Source organism: Vipera ursinii (assembly GCF_947247035.1).
Source record: "Vipera ursinii genome assembly, chromosome: 5".
Lineage (NCBI taxonomy): Eukaryota > Metazoa > Chordata > Lepidosauria > Squamata > Viperidae > Vipera > Vipera ursinii.
The window spans coordinates 25,962,896-25,982,192 of record NC_139518.1 but is presented as its reverse complement, the minus strand read 5'-3'; the positions used below and the strand labels follow the sequence as shown (position 1 = coordinate 25,982,192).

Sequence of the window (19,297 nt, the reverse complement as noted above, 5' to 3'; positions counted from 1 at the left end):
ATTAGCCTTTTTTCCTTTGAAATTCTGATTAGAAGTAATACTTATATAGACAGTTTAGTAGTATCCATGGACAAGAGGGAAATGTGAATAGAGTCAGATTAGGTTATATTGCAGTGCAGAGGTTCTCAAAATTTTTGATGCCGTGACACACTAGCATAATAAGTGAATTTGTGGACTCATCTGAAAATAATGATTTTATTCGGGTTACATATCTACAATGTGAATATGCTGTCACTTACCATATTGGAGATGACCAGCTGGTGAAATCAGTTGCTGATCACATTGTGACTGTAACTGCATATGATTTTGACAGATAGCTATACTCCTGGGTTAGGCCATCTCTAAATATTTGTTCCTGGGCCCTTGGGCAGTATGAGCTAGGCATTTGAAGAAAGCTTTCTGTCTTATATATTTTACATTATTGTTTTAAGACTTAAACACCATGGCCAGGTTGACGCTTCCTTTGGGAAGACACCATGTTTTTTCTTATAACTTGAACACTTGTTGCTAGGTGCAGTAACCTCAGGAGCTTTTTACTACTTTAATTATTCAGAGTAAGAGATTGTGGAGTAGCTTTTAAAAGGACACACCAGGGAGCAATCAAACTGCTGCTTGGCCTAGTATATTCTGACTTTGCGATAGATGCAAGAAAATGGGAAGTAAATTCTGCCCATTAGTACTGACAATTCTATTTAGTCATAGCTCTCTGCTTTGTGATTAGTTATTGTATGTTGAAAATGCTGCCTCTAGAATTCTGAACTAGTGGCCATTTCCAGTCTCTGTACGACTCAGCATTTCATTCAGTTTGTATTTGGAAATGATCTGATCTGATTTGTTCTTACTGAACCACTTTACATTCTGAAATTCTCCAAATTAGAATGTAGTATTTAATAGATGTTCTAGAACAGGCATGTCAAACTCGCAACGTCATGTGATGTCATGCGACATATCACAACTTTTTCCCATTGCCAGCAATGGGGTGGGCGCAGTTTCGGCCTGATGCATCCGGCCCGCGGGCCGACAGCTTGACATGCCTGTTCTAGAATGTGTGCACCAGCATGTTTCAGATATGTTCACTTAGTAATACAAATGTTTTATTGGTAGTAACAATTCTAAAAATAAGACTGTAAAATGTCCCTTTCAAAGAAAGTTTTTCAACGGTTAATGCCTTACATCATTTTACCATGTTAAACCTTTGCTATTTACCACTGATATATTTATTCAGACTATTTTTTGTTTTAAACTTTTTTTGTTCATCTATTTTCCCATTTCACTGAATAGATGGATGATTATTAGATAGTGCCCAAGGATGTATGAGTCAATAATAAGTGAATTTAATATTTGATTTAAAAGGTTTGATGTTCAGTTTAATAAAACATTTAACTATAAAATTACTATAAATTTCATTACCTACTTAATTTTGGCAAAAAATAGTCTGACAATGGTAGATATGGTTTGCAAAGTATCAGCCCAATATGGTCAAGCATTTCACCATAGCTATCTATAAAAAGACTTTCTCTGATTATTATTTTTTTAGGGTAAAAACAGTGGGAATGAAAAAGGGAAAATAATGTAGCCTTCAGTTGCCATCAGTGCAGAAATATTATATCTTTCCTCTTGGAAGTAAAGAAATTTGTATAGTACTTCACTCTCCAATTTTATATTTTTTTAAAAAAAACAATGTTGTAACATAGACTGTCCTGAAAGATAAGTCATGGTGTCCAAAACTGTGATCCAATACCTATAAAGAAGTCATTCTGTATAAGTGCAGAAAGTATCATAGTGCAATATAAAAATTAAAAAGTTAAAAACTAGAATAAAAATGAAAGGTCTTTCTAAAGTGTTCTGTCACTCTTACCTGCAGTTTTTCTGGCTCGGCTAGGTTATTAATTCTGGTAAGGAGCTGTTTGGGCAATTATTAAAAAAAATTAAAAAGTATTAAGTTACCATATATTGTGTGCACACAAACACATACCTAATATTAAAATTTTGTATTATGCTCATTTATGTCCAAGAAATACATTATCTCTGGTTCACTTAATCCAACCAAAAGAGTGCAACAAGTGGCAGAAATGTAACTGTTATTACTGCTGCTGCTGCTGTGGTTAATGGGAGTGAGAAGAATGAAATGGAATATAGAAAGTACCAGACACTGAGACCAGTGGGGGATCATACTGTAGTGCAAGCAAATAATTTGAGTATTAAGGGCAAAGAAGGATAAAAAATATATGGATTTGGGGGGTGGGGGGGGAGATTCACAAAAGAAATAGGATTTTCAATAGAAATATCTTTCTGTGTCTCCCAGCAAATTTTTCTAAAATTCTATCAGAATGAGACACAGACAGAACAGTACTTCTTCAAAGATTGTCAGAGAGACAGATTATGAATGAGAGAAAAACTCAACAGCAAACTACTTATATTAGTGCTAAAAAGCCAATCAAACCTCTGCTTTATCTACATACGAAAGGAAAGCTGCAAGGGACAGCTCAGACTAAATCTGAAGTCTTCAAAGTTACAAACTGCCCTTGAATCAAAGATGTTATCCAAATAATTTAAAATCATACATTAAATCGCCTTTGAATCTTTGCACAGATCTATCATCTCTCCACCCATCCATCCCTATGTAGAAGTAATGTGTTCAGTTATCTACCTAATAAAGCTATTGGATGTAGTGTTTTGCCATTTCATTCTTAAATATTCCAATATTGAACTTAGTTGGTTGTTTCAAAGAATCATGGAACAGTCCAGAAACATGATTGTTTCTATGGGTGTTTGAAAAACATCTTACGTATGTATATAGAGAGAAGATAGGTAAATTTGTGAAATAAAAAGATGAAAAAAAATCTGCTTCTCCAACTTCAGATTATGTATCATGTCATTAAGCAATGGTTGAAAAGTGAAACAAACAAAAAAAGTTCATATAAATTGGAGTAAATGGGGTGGGGGGGGGTTAAATGTCCTAATGAAGTTTAGTAGTCGTAGTACAACTTTAGAAAGCCAGAGCTAGGAATAAATGAGTCAATTCATTAAGTTGTAATAGTATTTACTTGTAATATAGAGAGATTGTTTGAAGACAAAAAGCACACTTTGTTTCTGTCACACTCTTTACAAATGTTTGGGTTATTTCACTACTGTTCCAGTTAGTCTTGAATTTGAGTTACTCTTTTCCTAAATGATAGAAATATATTGTAAAATATATCCTCTTGTGTGTCCGCATATACAGTGTGTTGCTATATTTAAATTCCACATTTCCTTTGTAAATTCTAGTGATTAACATATAGTGGCTTCCCTTATATCCTCAAAACAATACTAGGATCTTGTATGAGAAATGGAGAGAGAGAGAGAGAGAGAGAGAGAGAGAGAGAGAGAGAGAGAGAGAGAGAGATTGGAGTATACAATAATCATTTCAAGCAACCAATTTTTAAATATATGTGTAAACTAGTATAAAAATCTGCAACACCAGACAGGCCTCCTAAACACCAACAGAATAAGATTGCTTTAAATGACTTTCTGAAATTCAAGAGGGAAAGCATGAATCTGATCTTAAGAGGCAAATTGCTCTATAAACAGGCAGCTGAAAGAAAAGGTGGGTCTTCTGGCACCAGATCCCTTAGCTGTAGGACAAGCAAATTCTACTTCGGGGGATGTGATTCCAAAGGTAATCGAGAGTCATGCCATGTAGGGCTTTATACATTAGCACCAGCAGTTTGAATGCTATTGATAACCAGTGTGCATCACAAAACGGGTGTTATTTCAAAGCAACTCTCCATGACCAGGAAGAAGGCAAGTGCTTTACAAGCCAATTTTAATTTCTCAGAAGTCTTCAAAGAAAGTCCCCAATAGAATGCCTTGCAGTGGTTAAACCTGGAGGTTAAGAGACACACCACTGTTGAAAAAGATTCCTGATTCATAAAGGGGAATAGTTGGCACATCAACCAATATTAAGCAAAGGAGACTTTGGCTATGCCTTTTATCTGCAGTTCCAGCAGGAACTGTGAGTTTAGGAAGGAAGGAAGGAAGGAAGGAAGGAAGGAAGGAAGGAAGGAAGACACACACACACACACACACACACCACACACACACACACACACACACACACACAAACACTTGCAGGCTTGCTCCTTAAGAAGGAGTGACCTTATCAAGAGCTAAAGCCTATCCAGCTGTGTTAGAATCAAATTTAGTAGTGACATGCTGCAGTGTAGTGTCTCAAGGATCTACTCTGATTTTATTTTGACCCATCCAAACCCTCAATAATCTAATCCTTTACAATCAGATAATAACCTCCTCTGCATCTCTGGCTTGGTTTGTCGTGGCAATGTATAACCAGGCATCTTCAATAGTTTGATGATCTCTTATCCCAAACTAAAACATAGTTTCTTTTACTTAGTGTTATATAGATGTTAAATAGAATGGGAGACAAAACTGAATCTTGTACCATCCCAATAGAGAATTCAAGAGCTCTATTGCTCATCTTCCATAACTGATTAGAAGAAGCCCATACTCAATAAAAAGCAGAACCTCCACAAAACAGTGCCCCTTTCTCCTACTCTTTCCATGTGGTCCAGAATGCTACTTGAACCCAAAAGATTTAATAGGACTGCACTTGCTCCACTTTAAAATATTGAATACTAATGTTTCATAACATAGGTAAATGCAGTTATATTCCTAAATAAGTTTTTTAATGCAAACGTCAGAGCAACCTAAAAACATTTAGACAATATTTTCATGTATATTATAGAATTGTGAAATCTAACTTGATTAAATGCACCAACTATGGCTTTTTAGTAATAAAAATATTATTATTTATTACTGGATGTTGTGCAAGTGTAACGTTAGAGTGACTGTTAAGACTGCTTCGTAAATACTTACCAACACATTGTTTCCCTTTTAAAGGAGTGTGTGAAAAACCTCATAAATGTAAAAGGTGTTTCTATTATTGATTACTTTTAAAAGAAACAAAATGAACATTTTGCTTTCATGCCTATTTTGAAAAACTTCCTAAAAGTCCACATTTCAACAAGAATCCTTTGCTCTAAGTGAAGGCTGATATAGTTCACTTTCATATATGCTATTAAATAATGAATATATAGTATATTTCTATTCTATCTCACCAAGGAATTTTGAGGTGGCTCCCAATTACAGAAATAGAGAAAATGTAAATATTTCATATGATAGAAAGGGAGAAACAATGGAAAATGGAGTGCATGTTAATTGACATGTTATACCTTTTCAGTGTTGAAGATTTATATTAAGAATTTGTGTAGATTCACCCAGAGCAACTGTAAATAAATATGTTATTCAAGTATTAAACATATTGTGCTGAAAGCTCTTAATCATTTCAATTTTATATCATTTATCTGAGAAATTTGGAAGTGATTTCACAGATTTTTAGCAAGAGTAAATACAAAGAACAAATGCATATTCCTGCTTTAAAGTGATACGTTGTTTGGCAGCCAGGTGTTCCTATGATTTTCCTTAAATGTTTGAAAAAAATCGAATTAAGTTTTAGTATGTGCCAGCTCACAACTCAGCAATAGCTCCCCAACACCTGATTAATCACAATTTGACAATGCTCTTACTTTTGAAATTGGCTAAAGATTCTCAAGACACATGGTGCTTCTCATAAGACTGATTACGGTTTATTAAGCTAAAGCTAAGTTGAAGTTAAATTTTGGCAAATATTAAAGGCAACTTTTGATATTACTGTGAAGAACTTCATGAAGTTTATTGTTCTTTATTGTTCTTTTTTAATAATGCTAATAGTTTGTCATAGGAGACATTGTAGTATACATATATATAAAATAATTAAATATTAATACTTGAAGTTATACCAGTGCTGATTATTTTTGTAATTAACTATTAAAAGTATGAAGATCATGAAATGTTGGTAGATTTTGCAGTATATATTTATTTAAAAATCACATAATTATTAAAAATAAAATCAGTATGGAAGGAAGCTTTTTTAAGATCCAGTTGAGAGCACTGAATTTGCCTTATTTTCATGCTGGATTATAAAAACATGAATAATTACAAGTAAACCAAGTTCCTTGGCCAATAATAGATTAAGAAATGAAAAATAACTTTGTAGTAGTGAATGTAGAATACCTTTCTGAAAAATATGCCAAATAAGTGATTTTTTGCTATTTATTAAATTTATTAAATGTACTAAAAATCTAAACCATATGGAGATGGCATTTTGATCAGCATGGCACAGGATGACGCAAACATGATTAGTGCTAAGTAGAACTGAACTTGGGTTCTATATACTGTAAAATGTCTGATAGCAATGATGATGTTGGAACTACATCCAAACATATATCTTGAACTGAAGGCTAAAGTGTTGGATCATGCTAATCAAGCCAACTATTTTTGTAGGTATTCTACAGTGAGTTGGAACTCTCCTAACAATCAGTTTTGTGTCATTTTATTGTCAAAACCTTGGGTTATTTTTTCCCACTAAAGTGCTTTTACATATTTTTATACTGATCTAGCAGACTTGCATCAGAATGTCACTTTCAAACACACAGTGGTTGACTTGGTTATGATTATGAACTATTTCAGTTGCATATTAATGTGCTCAAATATGGGAGCTCATAACAGCCAATAGGATGTGGGCAATATTTCTTTTCTTAAACTCTTAGGTAGTCTGTGCTCAGTTTCAACAAGGGCCAGAAACTGGCATAAATACCTTGGGCCCAAACTAGCATGAACTAGTTATGTCTAAGTTCTATTGAAAACTTCAGTATTTTCAGTTCCCATTGATTTTGATGAGATTTAAATATGTCTCACTTTCTCTGGGATATAATGCCTATGATTTGAAGGTACCACACTTCCTTGTTCCTGAGCATATGGAATTAATACTCGTCAATCTTAGAGGTTTGTAACAATCACTAAAATATAGGAGAACATTGAATGCAAAGTGCTGACTTATGAAACTATAATGGAACACTTTGCCTTTCCATCACTTGCTGAACAGCATTTCGGTGATCTCAAACCTCATATGTGACTTTTCTTTTCTTTTCTTTTAAACAGTGCATCTGGTGGGAGTGTTGTAGCCATTGATAACAAAATAGAACAGGCAATGGTAAGTAAGGAACTTATTTATTTATTAAATTTATGTGCCGGTCATCTCACTCTGAACAACTTTATCTTGCTTACAGTGTTGATCATAGTCTCTGACTGTAAGAGTATTATTGAGAGATTTTAATATAAATAGCTATTTTGTCCCAAATTCTTAATAGGTAAAGGTAAAGGTTCCCCCGCACATGCGTGCTAGTCATTTCTGACTCTAGGGGCTCATCTCCGTTTGAAAGCCGAAGAGCCAGCACTTGTTCGAGGACGTCTCCGTGGTCATGTGGCCGGCATGACTGGACGCCAAAGGCGCACGGAACACTGTTACCTTCCCACCGTAGTGGTCCCTATTTTTCTACTTGCATTTTTACGTGCTTTCGAACTGCTAGGTTGGCAGAAGCTGGGACGAGTAACAGGCGCTCACTCTGCTACGCAGCACTCGGGATTCGACCCACCAAACTGCCGACCTTCTGATCGACAAGCTCAGCATCCTAACCAACTGAGCCACCGCGTCCCTTTCTTAATAGGTAGAGAATAATAATTATAAAAGAATAGCACAGTGCAGCAGAGATTATGGTTTGCACTAGTTTTATGGTGCATTTAGCAATTTTGTGATGAGCAAAATAGCACCAATGCTGAATAATTTGTGGCTTTTGTAAAATTTTTAGCAATAAAACTGTCCATTCTAATACTTGCTGCTGTGTAATTAATATTCACATTCTGAATATTTTAACTGGACAAATACAGTTTGAATTCTGTGGCAGAATTATTTGTTATTTCATGTAAAATATTATTGTACTATTGAAATTCTGTCTAAAATTGCCTAATTTGTTAGCCATATTTTTGATAAGGATATTAGTTATATTTAAATATAATTACTTTTGAAAATAGAATGCATTTAACTGTTTGGTTTGTGAACTTACAAATTATATTCATTAGTGTTCAAGTTGTTATAGACATTGTTTCTTTATTTATGTACCTACCCATCTCACATATGTGACTGTATACGGCATACAGCAAAATGGATAAAAACAAAATATATAATATAAAATAAAAGCACATGACAGCTGAGCTTTATAAAATAACTATTCACAAAGCCAAGAAACGGGCTCTATTAGACTTCTGGGCCTGTCACAAAACCAAGTTTTTAGGGCTTTATAAAAGACTAGCAATGTTGCAACTAACTTAATCTCAAGTGGTTGATCCACTTGCACCACAACAGAAAATGACCTCTTCCTGGACCACTCCAGCTCTCACTAATTAGCCGATGACACCTAGAGCATTTCCCTCCTGCCAGACTCAGTAGGATAAGTAGAAACAATTGGGAAGAGACAATCCTATAAATAGCCCAGTCCAAAGCTTTGCTCAGTGTTGGTCAACACCTTGAATTGCACCTGGAAGCACAATGGAAGTCAGTGCAGCTCACAATCCAGTAGTGTCACATGTGCTGAAAAACCAATGCCATTAATTGCCTGAGCCGCTGCTTTCTGCACCAGATAAAACTTCCAAATGTTCTTCAAGGGCAGCCCCATGTAGAGAGCATGGCAACAGTTACATCTCCAGAAAGTAAATTCTTTAATTTGTTAGGTAAAAGGTAAAGCTTCCCCCGCACATGCGTGCTAGTCGTTTCCAACTCTAGGGGGCGGTGCTCATCTCCATTTCAAAGCCGAAGAGCCAGCGCTTGTCCGAGGACGTCTCCGTGGTCAAGTGGCCGGCATGACTAGACGCCAAAGGCGCACGGAACGCTGTTACCTTCCCACCGTAGTGGTCCCTATTTTTCTACTTGCATTTTTACATGCTTTCGAACTGCTAGGTTGGCAGAAGCTGGGACGAGTAACAGGCGCTCACTGTTACGTGGCACTCGGGATTCGACCCGCCAAACTGCCGACCTTCTGATCAACAAGCTCAGCGTCCTAACCCACTGAGCCACTGCATCCCTTTTTTAAATTTATTAGTCAGCTCTTTAGTAATAATATTTACATAAAATCCCGAGTGCCGCGTAACAGAGTGAGCGCTTGTTACATGTCCCAGTTTCTGCCAACCTAGCAGTTCGAAAGCACGTAAAAATGCAAGTAGAAAAATAGGGACCACTACGGTGGGAAGGTAACAGCGTTCTGTGCGCCTTTGGCGTCTAGTCATGCCGGCCACATGACCACGGAGACGTCCTCGGACAAGCGCTGGCTCTTCGGCTTTGAAACGGAGATGAGCACCGGCCCCTAGAGTTGGAAACGACTAGCATGCATGTGCGGGGGAATCTTTACCTTTACCTTATGATGACTCAAATAATTTACTTTTGGTTTATAAAAATGTAAGATAAGTTTTTTTTAGTTTTTAAACATAGATCAACAAGGTTACATTTCCGAAAACTACATTTTCTTGCTTCTCTGACAGCCAGGTTATACAGAAAATAAATAAATAAATACAAAAAAAGATGTACAGTATATTTTTCTCTATTTGTACTACAAAGTAGTAGAAATCAAAATAACCTTTCATATTGAAAAATAATACACTTTGGGTAGATTAGAATATTATTATATATTGTTATTAATGAACAGTTTCTATATTTATGATTGCTGATTAATATTTGTAAAAATATAAGATGGATGGATGATGGGCAAAATTTTCAGACTTGTCTTCCAAGAGGAACTCACTTAGGGAGTCAGTGTATTAGATTTGGTACAGTTAGATCCTTGAATCAAATTGAAATTTCAAAATACAGAACTATATTTTAACATATTACTGATAGCCACATTGAAAGAATTCCATAGGAAGGCTCTCTATGGAATAAGGGCCTAATTGAAATCATGGCACTTTTTTTTAGAAAGATATCCATATACTTCAAACTTTATTATTATTGTAACTATTTGTATGTTGTTAAATTTAAAAAGTTACTTTGTAACAGTTGCTAAGTGGACTACCTGTAAAAAGCCAGCAATCTATGCTACGTATATAACATTGGTTTATTATTTTCATTTCTTCAAAAGTAAACCTGAGGAGTTTAATTCAGATCAAGAAGCAGTGCATTGAGAAAAATAAGCACATTCTTGAATTTCTCCTACTCACAATAGTAGCTAAGAATCAGTGAAGAGTTCTCTCTCATATCTGTGGAGACGTTAACTATTAGCAAAATGCATAGGCTAAGTTTTCAGAAGTATCATAACGTCTCACCATGGATTATATTCCAATTGAGCCATGATTCCTTTTGAGTAAAATGAAAATAAACATATTTGGTTTAATATGTAGCATGATTTTAAGAATAGTTATTTTCCCCCCAAAACAAGATATTTTACTTTATATATTTAACAGTATTAAATATATACTGTTATATATATAAGTGGTATGTGTGTACATAAGATTTCTTGATATTTTTATTTTTCTTACTTAAGCTCTTAATGGAGTTTTTATTCAACTATTTGGAGTTAAATAATAGCTTGATATGAAATTCTCTAATTATTGGTTTGCCTTTTACAGGATCTGGTGAAAAGCCATTTGATGTATGCAGTCAGAGAAGAAGTAGAAGTACTGAAGGAACAAATAAAAGAATTAGTTGAAAGAAACTCTTTACTTGAACGGGAAAATGCACTGTTAAAATCTCTTTCAAACAATGATCAGTTATCACAACTCTCAACCCAACAGGCCAATCCAAGTAGCGCTTCTCAACAGCAAACAGTGATAGCACAGCCTCCACAGCCAACGCAACCTCCACAGCAGCCGAATGTCTCCTCAGCATAAAGCTTTCTTGCCTCATTAAGAACTGAAAGCAATCTGTCCTTGTGTGCCACTGGTCTTCTTTCCACTTTATATGAAAGCAGGTAGCCATGCTTCAGTTGTGTGTTTTGGCCTTTTCAGTATTAGACAATCATTCTGCAAGCGCTTTCCCTCACTGAGATGTCATACAACACAGTTGGTGTCCAATTATGCCATCAGTGCACAAGGGAAAATGTAGAAGGAGTTATAATGCAAAAATCTGCATTTGTTTGATGCACATGAGTGGAGATCTTTAAGAGCTTTAGTAAGGCTCTTCAAGGTTTCCGTTACTCATGGATTACTTTGAGCCTTGGATTTTCACACAGACCCATCTTTAGAGCCACTGTTCTTTAAATGACAAGTAACATTTGCCTACATTAGTTTCATTTATTTGTTTTATTTATTACAGGGCTGCTATTCATAATGTACATGAACAATGTCACAGAACTTTTAATTTTTTAAAAAAATAAATGTAAGTATCAGTAAAACTTGATAGACAGGATTGAGTTTAATAGAAAAATGTTTAGGCAATAATTGAACAAAAGAATCCTGGCCTATTTCTAACACTAATGGCAATTTACCTTTTGGTATTTATTTTCAGTAGTTAAAGATCCAGCTTGAATGTAAATTTTTGTATAGTGTAAGTATGAAGACCATAGTGCATCTGTACAGGTAGTCGCCAGTCATTGTGATATAATAATTGATGGGCTATTTTGATGAAGAAAACTTCGCTCATTTCTGTTTCTACTTTCTAATAGAGAAATTGCCATGATTCCTCTGCTTTTTGACATTTCGTATGATTTTTTTGGGGGGTGGGGGGGAATAAAAAGCTGTGAAATTGTTCAACCTACTTTGTAACCAAAGAAGCAAAGCTGTGTAATTGAGTTTTTATTTTATAATGCACATTCTTTATGTATTTTTATTTAGTGTTCTCATTCACATTTTCTTTGCTGTCTAGCATGATCTGCATGACCTATAATCTTTGAACCACTTTCGTACCTCATGTTTTATCCAGCACTCTTATTGTGATATGTAATAGTCTGTGAACAATGTCAAATTAAAAAAAAAGAAAGAACAGCTAGTGTGGTGGAGCTGAGCTGGTGTGTTATGCACTAGTTTAAAAAAATGAAGTGAGCCATCTTTTGTTCATTTAAAATGGTGTTTTGAATTTCGTATGCAGAAAACGTTTTGTTACATTGCAGATTTTAATGTATTTAATAAATGCAACATGCAGATTAAGTGCAGTGTATACTGAGTATTTAAATTAAAATGTACATTTCATAAATACAGTTTCAAAAGACCATTTGTATATACTAACGTAGTATGTCAGAGGTTGATGTACAATATATTTTAACACTTTCTGAAATTAAACTGCAGTTTTGTTGAAAGGTCTGGCTGTAAATATATTCAGAAGATCCTTAGGTTAGTGTTCTAGAGAAACATTCAAGGTGATATCCATACGTGCTGTGACGCTGGTTATAATCTAGGTATATTAGATTTTAAGGAATAGGTTGCACACAAATTATTAAACTTTGAATAAACTTCATGCTAATAGAAATTGCAATGGAAAGGGTTTTAACATTTTTTATTTTATTTATTAAATTTCTATACTGCCCATCTCACCTAAGTGACGCACCAGAGCCCAGGAGACACTTGCTTTTTTTCTCAGTAGGTGTATGAAACCTAAATACGTGGGCCATGTTTGTGATTACTAACAGAATGCAATCTGCTACTAAGTTGTACATTAGATTTGTGAAGCATCAAAATTGCACTGGTTTATTTTGGGGCTCTGAGGAATACTGGAAGTCCTTGACTTACTAACATTCATTTGGCGATTGTTTGACGTCATCACAGCACTGAAAAAAGTGACTTACAACTGATCCACACACAAGCATCTCAGCATCCCCATTGTCACGGTTAAAATTCAGGTGCTTGGCAAGTAGCATATATTTGCGATGGTTACAGCATCCCAGAGTCACATGATTACCATATGCTATCTTCCCAGCCGGCTTCCAGTAAGCAAAGTAAATGGGGTAAGTTGAATTTACTTAACAACCATATGATTCACTTAACCAACTGCCTTGCTTAGCAACATGAATTCTGATCAATGACCCAACTGTGGTTGTAAGTCAAGGATTACCTGTAGCACATTCTGGATTTTACTCTGCATATTTTTAGAAAGTTTGGGGGAATTAATGTGATACTGCTTTCATCCACTCCAATTCTATACTATTCCTTCTTATCTTTGTCCATGATATGGACAGGTGAACACACTCCAAAGAAAGCATTAAGCTGCAATTACCCATCATTCATTTTCTAAAAGGAATCTAGCAGTACTAGAAGTAGAGGTAAAGGAATCTTTGTGCAGCAGAAAGTTTCTGGTTTTGTATCTTAAACTTTTAACTGTATAAAGCTAGGTGTAGCAGGGAGCCAAGTGACAAGTATTAATGCCCCTTTTTATGGGACCCCAAGTAGCTTAAAATAGGGATATGTATAACAAAAATAAAAGACATGCATAATTTAAAAATTTTGGATCCAAATACATACTTTGATCCAGGTGATCTGAAAGATTAATACTCAACTGAAGCCAGAACTTTTCTTTTGAGGATTAATGGATAAACAATTAGAAAAAAGCTGTGGAAAATTATTTTAATATGTTCACATCAGTGAAATTACATGCACAGAGATGGATACATTCAATACTGCCCACTATGGAGGAATGGCTAGTGAAGTTGAGAGATTTTCCTGACATGAATAAATTTAACTTCTTTGATTAGAGAAAAGACATTATCTACATTTGTTGCTGACTGGAAATTCGTGGTGGTGGGGGGTTGTATAAAAATGAAAAATAAATAAATTGTGACTTACGGTTTTAGTGATTAGACAGGATAGATTATAGAAAGAAGAGTAATATGATGTAATGTTAGAATGAGAGAGGTTAAAATATATTTGTACTTATTACTGCTGTGAAGAATACTGTATCAAAGCCATTTCCTTACACCTTGTTCTTTCTTTTCTAGTTTTCCTTAATTATTTTCCTTTTCACACAGTTTGCTTTTTCTTTAATTTCTTTTTTCTTTCTTTCAGTTTGTGTTAGCTTGTACTGTCTTGCTTAAAAGATTTAATAGAATTACATATGAGAAAACAAAACAAGCAATTAACTACAAAGTGGCTTGGGCATCATTATGCCCAGATGCATAGTGGAACATTTGGCTTTTAACAATTTGTGAAATTCAAGGAGGTTTAGAGCATTCCGTATTCAAGAGTCCAGGTATGTCATAGCATGGAATCGGCTACACAAAGGGCAAACATTAAACCCCCACAAACATCATGAGGGGTGAAGATCCTCAATTCCTTCCTGCAAGAACTTAGCAAGCGAGTTAGTTCTTAACTGGAGAGATGCTTCTGTAGGCATTCGAGAGCCCAGCTGTGTATCATTTAAAAGTGACCTCCAACATTCTGAGTTGGATCTGGAAACAAATCACTCACCAGTATATTGATAATAGAAATGTAAATAGTTGAAGTTCTGTGCTTTGGACCAATTAAAACTGTGATTGTCTTCAAAGGCAGCCTAGCATAGATATGTGATAATTCTACTCTTGAGGTGACAAGGTATGAATTAACTGTGGTCAGGACTATTCTCATGCAGATAGTCCTGCAAATAGTCACCAGCTGTTGCTGGGCAAATTTCCCCTTGGTCACATTTTCCACCTGCTTCTCCAACGGAAACTGCAAGAAATGACACTCTCCAAATTGTGGATCTGCATCTTTAAAGGCCTGCTATCCCAATGAGAGCTAAAACTAGAGCCAGATCTGTCACTGGTAAATAACATTGCTGTCTTATAAGGATCCAGTCTGAGTTTGTTTTGATCATCCAGGCCAGGGGTCTTCAAATTTGACCCTTTCATGACTTGTAGACTTGAACTCCCAGAATTCCTCAGCCAGGCACGCTGGTTGAGCAATTCTGGGAGTTGAGGTCCACAAGTCATAAAAGGGCCAGGTTTGAAGAATCCTGATCCAAGCAATGGGTCAGATTTCCACAATATTCCCACCCAGCTCAGCCTGGGATGATACCGCATTATTTAGTAGCAGCGTACTGATATTGACTGCATGCTACAGATGATCTTTCCCAAGAGTTCATATAGATGTTGAATAGCATGAAGAAAACTGAGCCCTGCAGCATCCTATATTGGAGGAGCTATCAGATCAAATCAGCCACTCTACCATCTCACCAGTGACTGAAATTGCCCACTAAGAAAGGAGCAAAACCATCACAAAACAGTTCCTCTAATCCAAAATTCTTCAGAAGGGTATCATGATCAGTATCAAAATCTACCAAGGTAGATCCTAATAGGGCTCAGAGGCATGTACATCCTCATCCAGTGCCTATCAGAGAGATTAATACTATCCACTTTACCTGAAATCCAGATGTAAAAATCAGAAAATTCATTTTCTTGAGGACACTCTGATACTGAGGTCCCACCACTTTTTCTAATAGCTTCCCCAAGAATGGAAGATTGGATGATAATCACTGCTTCTTTCAAGATTAATGACACTTCCTGCCTTTCAAAGAATCATATAACATCTCCAAGATCCAGCCACAACCTCTCAGCCTCACAAATCTTCATGGGACTTGGATCTACTATATAGCTGAGAGAGATCTTGTCCAGTGGTGGGATTCAAATATGTGAACAACCAGTTCTCTGTGTGGATGCCGCTTCCGGAAGTCCATTCTGGGCCTGGGCAACAAAAAATTAGCTACCGGTTCTGCCACACAGGTGCGAACTGGCTGAATCCCACCACTGATCTTGTCACAGGGCACAGGGCACCATACTGTGTACAATTTTTTTTTATTGAAAAGTTTTAACATACATTTTTTCCCTTAAAAATCTCCCCTCCCCCTCCCTTCTCCCTCCCCCCCTTCCTCTCCCCCCTCCCCCCCTCCCCCCCCGACTTCCCAGAGCTAAATACAAGGTATATATATAAAAAAACAATCATAAACAACCATATACTAACAACCATAAACTCTAAAATCTATCACTCTCTAGCTTATATAGGATAAAACAAACCTTAGTAATATTAAATATATATAAAAAAACTAAGAAAAAGAAAAAAAGAAAGAAGACTTATTCAAATACTACATGAAACTTCTTAACCCTATACTTGTTCTGGATAAACTCAATCCATTTTCTCCCTTCCATAATATAGCGTTCTTGCAAGTAATCTTTCAAATAGGCCGAAATCTTCGCCATTTCAACCAGGTCGGAAACCTTTAAAGTCCACTCTTCTATGGTCGGCAGTTCCTCTTTCTTCCAGTACTGACCTATCAAAAGTCTTGCTGCCGTAATTAAATTCAACATCAACTTAGTGTCCACAACTGTAGCATCTGTAATTATTCCCAACAAAAAAAAAGTTGCGGACAAAACTTTAACCTCCGTTTAAAAATCTTCTGTATGTTCCACCAGACTTTTATCCAAAAAGCCTTAACCTTTTTACAAGTACACCATATATGAAAATATATTGCGTCTTCGTCACCGCACCTCCAACATTTAGGCTAATAATTCAGATACATACTTAGCTTTTTAAGATCTAAATGCCATCTATAAAACATTTTGTAAAAATTCTCTCTTAGATTTCAAGCTTGTGTAAATTTTACATTCCTCACCCAAATCTCTTCCCACCTCCCACTGCTTGGCTGTAAGTACGTTGTGAAAGTTCCATAGACTTCTGCTGATCTTGTTCTTTTATCTTTTTTGATCGTTTTAAAGCAGCACGCGTCACCCTCTGTTCTCTGGGATCATCCAAAGAAGTTGTAACTTGATCTCCTCCAGCACCATTCTCCTCTGTCTGTCCATCTTCAGCCTCTTGATGTTCTCCTTCTCCAGATCCCTTTGCAGCTTCCAGAAGTGTTAATGGGGTTGCTTTTAAAACATTATTGTAAAAATCACACGCTTGCATCACAGTAACCAGACGGTACCTTTTACCTTCATGCATCACCATCAACCCAGCTGGGATCTCCCATCTGAACCTTATATCTCGTTGCTTGAGCTCTTGCACAAGAAATGTAAAATCCTTCCTTCTCCTTAAAATCTTTGGAGGAATTTCTTTTAGAACCAGAACTTCTTGATCAGCAATCACAACTTTAGTATCATAGGCAGCTTGTATAACTTCATCTCTAATTTCCCTTTTTGCAAAATAAACCACCACATCTCTAGGCAACTTTCTCTGTCTAGCAATCCATGAGTTCACACGAAACACTTTATCCATGCCTCCTTTTATTTCAGATGCTGGCTGATTCAATACCACTTCGAGAGCCTCAGAAACCAGCTGCTTTAGATCTTCCTTAATATTCTCCTTTAAACCTCTGATTCTAATGGCAAACTGCATCTGGAAATATTGAGCAAGACTCAATTCTCTATCCATTTTGTCTCTTAAATCTTCATTCTCCAATACTTTTGCTTCTAATATGGCATTCTTTTGAGTCAAATCTTCCACTTTTTCATCCAAATCTTCCACACATTCAGCCACTTTATACACTGAAGACAAAATGTCTACCTTCATCACACTGAACTTCTGTTCCATCCTCTCCTCCATTCTCTCCTCCAACTTCTCCAATTTCTCCTCCATCTGTGCAAATTTATCACCCATTGATTCCAAAATTACCTGGGTATGTTTTTCAAGAGCATCTTGTAAATCCTTCGATGTCAATACATCAGGAGGATGCAATGCCTGCAATGATGATTGTTGCACCGGAGAAGTTCCAGCACTCCGAAGAGTTTTAGGGGGAGGTTTAGCCGCCATCTTTTACTTTCAATTGTGACGCACTTTCACTTTAAGTTTAAAAAGTCCATCAAGCTCGAGAGTAAAATAAAATAATCCTCTTCACCTTTTCCTCTTGTACCACTCTGCCTGCTCTTTTTATTCCATAGTCCTTCCTTCAGGCAGGGGTGGTCGCAGACGCCTGGCTCTGCTCCATGAAATCAGGAGCAGAGGCGCTGGCCAGCTGGGAGCGACCCAGGCTACGGGGGAGTTCGATCCTTCAGCCGCCCAAGCTACAAGCTCAGGCGGCCCCGGAGAACTCGACCCCTACCTGGGGCCTCACCCCCTCCTCTTCTCCCGAGGAGGGGGCTTCAAATTCGCCCGAACAGCTGATCGGCGCTGTTTCGGGCGAAAATCACTCAGCTGAGCCGCGGGCAGCCCGGGAAGGCTGTCTCCGGCGCCGCGCAGCCACCGGAAGTCATACTGTGTACAATTTTTGAGCACGTGAATCTTACAGCAACTTAGTGAATGTTACTTTCAAATCACTTTTAACTAACTTAATTTGCAATATGATTTTTCTATTACACAGTTTGAGTTTAAAACAGTGCCATCTTTCATATAATATGCAGATATCACTGGAAGTAACATTCAGATACTGGAAAAGACATGTTGCATTTTGGAAATTTATCATTTATCATCTATAACAGGGGTGTCAAACTCAATTTCATTGAGGGCCACATCAGCATTGTGGTTGCCCTCGGGGGGGGGGGTATGGCCAGGGTGGGCGTGACCTACTGGATGGGCGCAGCTGGAGTGCGTATGGCCTACTGGGTGGGCATGGCCAGCTCTACATCATTGGCATCAAGGGTGCCTATGGGGGCCTGGGCAGGAGTGGGACAGATCTGGGGATCTCTGGCAGAAGGAGGGTCTCTGAGCCAGGGCCAAGGCAGAGGGGACTGTTCCCTCACTGTTTCCAGGATGGCTTCGGGGGCCACATGAAACCACTTCGCAGGCCGGATCTGGCCCCCGGGCCTTGTGTTTGACATGTCTGATCTATAATCTATAATATGATCTAATTGTATGCTACCGATTTCATCACTAGTTATGTGGCTGTGGATACCTTATCTGTATATAAAATTGAGGAAGGAAATAATTATAAAAGTTTCTATAAGTCAAGGGTATTGTTGAAATTATTCAGGACAAGAAACACGCTGAAAGTAAACAAACATGACAGCATGAAGTAGTAGGTACCAAGATTTAAAATATCCAATTCTTTATTTTTACATTTGACACAGATCTGGCAATGACACAAGTAACTTCCATTTTTTCCTTTCAGGCAAAACAGAAGAAGGAGATTTCTTTCAAAGAGACCTACCTACTCCCAATAAAATACATAACACTGCAACTTTGGTAAAATTCTAACTGAAGATGTATAACCAAATGTCTCATAAAGATGCAGAATAAGTGCTTGAATTGTTTCTTCTTGCTTGACATTTATGGGGCACTTCAGATGTTCGAAACCTTTCTCTCTTTTTTAACTACATCACTGCTTTATTTCCTCAGGGTCTGTAAAAGCATTTTTTTATAGCAACTTACAAAATAAGATGCTTCGATCCACCAAGAGTTCAAACTGAGTTCAAATTCTGGAATATTCACATTTCAGAACCAACTGCTTATAGTAGCCAACTTAATCCCTCCAGATGTTATATACTTGGGT

General features: G+C 36.8%; 2 protein-coding genes across 4 annotated transcripts in view; one reads left to right on the top strand and one right to left on the bottom strand.

The window, feature by feature from the left end:
* The window catches only part of TSC22D2 (TSC22 domain family member 2), a 33,928-nt gene extending 22,032 nt beyond the window's left edge, over nucleotides 1–11,896 (top strand). For 2 of the 3 annotated variants that reach the window (XM_083364567.1, XM_083364566.1), the window contains 2 exons: nucleotides 7,036–7,087; nucleotides 10,546–11,896. In XM_083364567.1, coding sequence (XP_083220693.1) covers nucleotides 7,036–7,087; nucleotides 10,546–10,806 — 313 coding nt within the window. In that variant the 3' untranslated portion in view covers nucleotides 10,807–11,896. The remainder of the gene's footprint in view (nucleotides 1–7,035; nucleotides 7,088–10,545) is intronic. The other variant, XR_014492739.1, reaches the window with a different exon arrangement.
* Nucleotides 1–18,044, bottom strand: part of LOC310640979 (uncharacterized protein) — a 237,158-nt gene extending 219,114 nt beyond the window's left edge. Inside the window, exon 1 of the mRNA XM_083363570.1 lies at nucleotides 16,225–18,044. Within this exon, the coding sequence (XP_083219696.1) occupies nucleotides 16,483–17,622 (1,140 nt within the window). The 5' untranslated portion in view covers nucleotides 17,623–18,044 and the 3' untranslated portion in view covers nucleotides 16,225–16,482. The remainder of the gene's footprint in view (nucleotides 1–16,224) is intronic.
* Nucleotides 18,045–19,297: the final 1,253 nt, after the last annotated feature.